This window comes from Priapulus caudatus, unplaced genomic scaffold, assembly GCF_000485595.1.
Source record: "Priapulus caudatus unplaced genomic scaffold, Priapulus_caudatus-5.0.1 Scaffold1347, whole genome shotgun sequence".
Taxonomy (NCBI): Eukaryota; Metazoa; Priapulida; class Priapulimorpha; order Priapulimorphida; family Priapulidae; genus Priapulus; species Priapulus caudatus.
The window spans coordinates 71959-77233 of record NW_014578408.1 but is presented as its reverse complement, the minus strand read 5'-3'; the positions used below and the strand labels follow the sequence as shown (position 1 = coordinate 77233).

The 5275-nt window shown below is 43.1% G+C and overlaps 1 protein-coding gene across 1 annotated transcript; it reads left to right on the top strand.

The window, feature by feature from the left end:
• Nucleotides 1-265: 265 nt before the first annotated feature.
• LOC106816317 (vitellin-degrading protease-like) lies at nt 266-1894 on the top strand (the record flags this gene model as incomplete). Its single annotated transcript, XM_014820898.1, has 4 exons — nt 266-341; nt 670-859; nt 1259-1404; nt 1590-1894. Coding segments are annotated over 4 exons (634 nt in total), but the record flags the coding sequence as incomplete, so codon positions are not given.
• Between the last annotated feature and the right edge of the window lie 3381 nt (nt 1895-5275).

The window sequence follows — 5275 nt, the reverse complement described above, 5'->3', positions numbered from 1 at the left end:
GGAAGAGAGTAACGTTGGTTGGTTAGGTTTCGTTGTGGTCGTGTGTAGTGTGCGTCGTCGACGTCGTACGGTAACGTAAGGTTAGTACTACTAACCTTACGTACTACATATAATAATATATAGAGAGAGAGAAGAGAGAGAGAGAGAGAGAGAGAGAGGGGGGGATTAATTGATAACTAGGTAAAATCGTGTATGGACCAATGACAGTCTCTATGTGTCATCGTGTCATGCCGTTTTATTGATTGTTTGACACGATTAATTGCAGAGTTATGGACCCATCCAGTGAGGTCTCTATCAAATATGGTGTCACCGATATTACAAAGTATGGAAAGACGGCAGAAGTAAGTAATGCACATACGCTGATACCTAGTGTAAATTATATCGCTGCAGATGACGTGTGATTTCGTTCAGAATTTGCCATGGTTATATAATCGGATGCAATCCTGCTCTGAACAAAGAGTGCTCTGTGTGAGCAGCACGTCTACTTCAGAACTTAACATGATAACCCACGACAAATGAGAGCTATTTCCCTCAGTAATATATAATGCAATAAGCAAACGTTAATTTTTTAATGTTCGTTATATTATATCTATCCTAAATTCTTTGTATTTTGATTTGAAAACGGGGAGCGTACTAATATAGGATTACTTATATAAATTATATAAATAGGTGAGCGAGATTCACGTCCACGATCAGTACAGTGCTGGTATCTACCCTCGCAACGACATCGCTACCATCATTCTGAGCTCCCCCATTTTATATTCTGAAACAGCCAGTCCCATAGATTTGGCAGAAACAGACAGCGGAAATTACGCCGGAGAAGACGCCATGGTTTCTGGCTGGGGTTGCGTCCTAGAAGGTAGCGTATCGCAAGAACGCATCTTTCACAATGAAAGCATAACATGCTATGGTCATACAGTCATGCAGAGCAGTCAGAGAAGACGTATTCAATCTTGCATGTCGCAGAAAGATGTGTTTAATAGGAACTACAGTCATTTTAAAAAGAGATGTGTCAATTAATCAATCAAGTTTTGCGTTATGATTGCTCACAAAGAAGTAACCCTTTAGACCAAGACAAAAACACACGTACGTACGCTCATACGCGAGAGAACACACGTACATCCATACACGCTCTGGCGCACCCATGCACGTACGCGCACACACGCACGCGCATGCACGTACATCCACATTCTCTTTGCTACCCCAATCCGCGTTCATTCTTATTCAACCTGAAATTGATGACTTCGTTCTATTGTAGGTGGATCAGTATCCAAAATCCTCCAGGCTGTGCAAGTACCCGTGATCACTAACGAAGTGTGCACGGACCGGTATGGATCATCTGCTATTACCGACGACATGCTGTGTGCGGGATACCTCCCAGTCGGTGATAAAGGTCCCTGCAAGGTACATCTTCTCATGAATTTAGCAGGATATAAAATATAGGTTTTGTCACGATGACTAATAGTGTGATATGTGCTGTAATTGTTTTTTATTCGCATTTTCGTGTGTTGCATAATATTTTTCCCTGCTTGTTGCAAAGAATTCTTTAGTTGACGTTACTCGTACGTGTTTTGGATTTCATTCTTCAGGGTGACTCCGGCGGACCAATGGTTTCCAAGAAAGGAGAGCAAATTGGTGTGGTTTCTTGTGGCAGGGAGTGTGCGCGTCCAGGCGTTTACACTCGAGTCTCTACCTTAAATGAATGGATCTCGCAGCATAGCATTAGCGTCAAAATGAATTCATGCAGAATTCTCACGTATATTCAGGCTGCGATTGTTGTCCTGCTTACATGTAATAATTATTATGTGTAATGATTAATAATGACGTTCGTGATTCCGCAATCGAACAATTCAAAATGACGAAAAAAATAACGAAATTATTAACAGCTTGCAGTGCTCGCCTTGCATGTGGAAAGTCGTGGGTTCGACTCCCGGTCGGGTCGCAACGTGTACGTGCGTGTACCCGCGTGTACGTGCGTGTATCCGCGTGTACGTGCGTGTACCCACGTGTACCCGCGTGTACGTGCGTGTATGACTACGTCATACGCATTACTAACGGTATGTACCGTGATTCCCTCGGACCATTCAACAGAATAGCAATTCAATTCAACAGAATAGACCATTCAACTCTTTTCTAGGAATTACGGAAAGAGCCGAATGGGTTTCCCGATTGTGTTATAAAAAATAAAATAAGTGTAAAAGATAATGTACCGTGATTGAAGGGGTACGTGCGTGTACCCGCGTGTACGTGCGTGTACCCGCGTGCACGTGCGTGTACCCGCGTGTACCCGCGTGCACGTGCGTGTACCCGTGTGTACGTGCGTGTACCCGCGTGCACGTTCGTGTACCCGCGTGCACATGCGTGTACCCGCGTGTACGTACGTGTACCCGCATGTACGTGCGTGTACCCGCGTGTACGTGCGTGTACCCGCGTGCACGTGCGTGTACCCGCGTGTACGTGCGTGTACCCGCGTGTACGGGCGTGTATCCGCGTGTACGTGCGTGTACCCGAGTGCACGTGCGTGTACCCGCGTGTACGTGCGTGTACTTGTTCACCATTAGTTTCCCACATTACATCCTCTACCCTAGCATTCAAACCATACAGTAAATTAATAATTAATTACTGAATTGATACCGAGTGACATGATTTACATATATGATTTCATCAAACATGAACAACACACATACTACGTGCCATCTGCATTCAATACTACTGCCAACCTTCTGTAAAACATCTGTCGTTCTCATTGCAATGGATATGTAATGTAATAACTGCTATACTACGTAAATATTTGCTCTAGCCTTGCCTCTACCCGAACCTAAACTCGTCTGTAATAACATAGAATACAGAATCTATACGCCCTACACGGTTGAATGTCACGTTAGCGTTTCGCATTAAAACCTGAATTTTTGTCACTGCTATCATGTTGACAAAAAAATTTGTATATCGATCTCTGCATAGAATTTCTCAATTATTTAATCAGTCTCAGTTTATATACATTTCATCCTAATTGCATCAGAATGCTGTGTTGTTAATTAACTGTCTGCGTGTTATATAGCTCTATGTATTATTCTCCTATTCTAGACATACGGACTAATGCCCGATACCTACTATATATGATGGAAGGCTTAATTTGGCTTATAATTATCTGTATAATAGTCTGCTTTCAGTATAGCAGAGAAGACGCATGCTGTCCTATCGCATCGCGTCCTGTCGATAGTCGCATAAATAGGTTGTTAGTTTAACGACTGTTACAGCTTATTTACATTTTCATTTATTATGAGTTGATAAATCACTCTTACGTCGGAGTACTTTTTAATTGAAATACGTACGAAGCATTTTTTCTTTGGTACGTCAGTATAAACATCAACAATAATATCATTTAGCGACATTTAAAAGTTATATGTCAAGTATCAAATACGATAATAGAGCAGCACACAGAATTCTAGTTGTACGCTGTTGCAAACATGTTTCATGAAACATGTTGCAACTTCCAGTGCGCTATTCTCACGAGCTGTTTACCGCAGCTCCGTTACGTTAGATGGCGCCACTTACACATACCCTGATCTAAATGATTTTTGCACCAGGGAGAAATACACATTTTACATACCAGGGTATTTGCTTATTTAGCATATGTCATGTGCTATTTTTAATAATCCTCAATAGCCAATCTACAATGCGTATACATGTGTACACATGTGTATTTATGGACCCGAGCGATCCCGAAGTTCCGCCCTACTACCGTTCGGCTATTTCCGGAAAAATGTGTATTTCTCCCCGGTACACGATTCGATATAAATGGGTGTCACTTTCCCCCGGGCGTAGATGGACGGTCACGTAATGTGCTAGACATGGCCTTATTTCCCTAACCCTAACCCTACCCCTAATCCTATCCTCTCTCTCTCTCTCTCTCTCTCTCTCTCTTTCTCTCTCTCTCTCTCTCTCTCTCTCTCTCTCTCTCTCTCTCTCTCTCTCTCTCTGCTTTGTTGCAATGAATATTCTTTAGTTGACGTTGCTCGTACGTGTTTTGGATTTCATTCTTCAGGGTGACTCCGGCGGACCACTGATTTCCAAGAAAGGAAGGAAGCAGATTGGTGTGACTTCCCGTTCCTTTATAGCTGGGGATAAAACACTTCCATATGATGTTTACGTTCGAGTCTCTATCTTCAATGAATGGATCTCGCAGCATAGCATTAGCGTCAAAATGAATTCATGCAGAATTCTCACGTATATTTCCGCTGCGATTGTTGTCGTGATTACATATTATTTTTATTATGGGTAATGATTAATAATGACGTTCGTGATTCCGCAATCGAACAATTCAAAATGACGAGCAAACTAACGAAATTATTAACAGCTTGCAGTGCTCGCCTCGCATGTGGAAAGTCGTGGGTTCGACTCCCGGCCGGGTCGCAACGTGTACGTGCGCGTACCCGCGTGTACGTGCGTGTATCCGCGTGTACGTGCGTGTACCCACGTGTACCCGCGTGTACGTGCGTGTATGTCTACGTCATACGCATTACTAACGGTATGTACCGTGATTCCCTCGGACCATTCAACAGAATAGCAATTCAATTCAATAGAATAGACCATTCAACTCTTTTCTAGGAATGACGGAAAGAGCCGAATGGGTTTTCCGATTGTGTTATACCGTTTGGGGAAAAAATAATAAAATAAGGGTAAAAGATAATGTACCGTGATTGAAGGGGGTACGTGCGTGTACCCGCGTGTAAGTGCGTGTACCCGCGTGCACGTGCGTGTACCCGCGTGCACGTGCGTGTACCCGGGTGCACATGCGTGTACCCGCGTGTACGTACGTGTACCCGCGTGTACGTGCGTGTACCCGCATGTACGTGCGAGTACCCGCGTGTACGTGCGTGTACCCGCGTGTACGTGCGTGTACCCGCGTGTATACGTGCGTGTATGTCTACGTCTTACGTATTACTAACGGTATGTATACTAACGGTATGTACCGTGATTCCGACCAACAGCAAGTAAGCAAACGTTATGCGTGAGTGGTTGCGTGAATGTATTAAAAAACAAAACGAATGTGAGGGCATGTAAAGATAATATATAGATTATAAATAGATAGAATCATAACAAGATAGTATATTGCAATCGTATGCAATGGTTGTTTCTAATTTCATCATATTTTTATTAGGTTGCTGTTATATGCACTGTTTGCACCGGCCCCTGACAAATCCGATGATTGTCATAGCAAGCACAAATAAACACCCTAATGTTGCATTCTAATAGCTTTATTACATCAGTTATT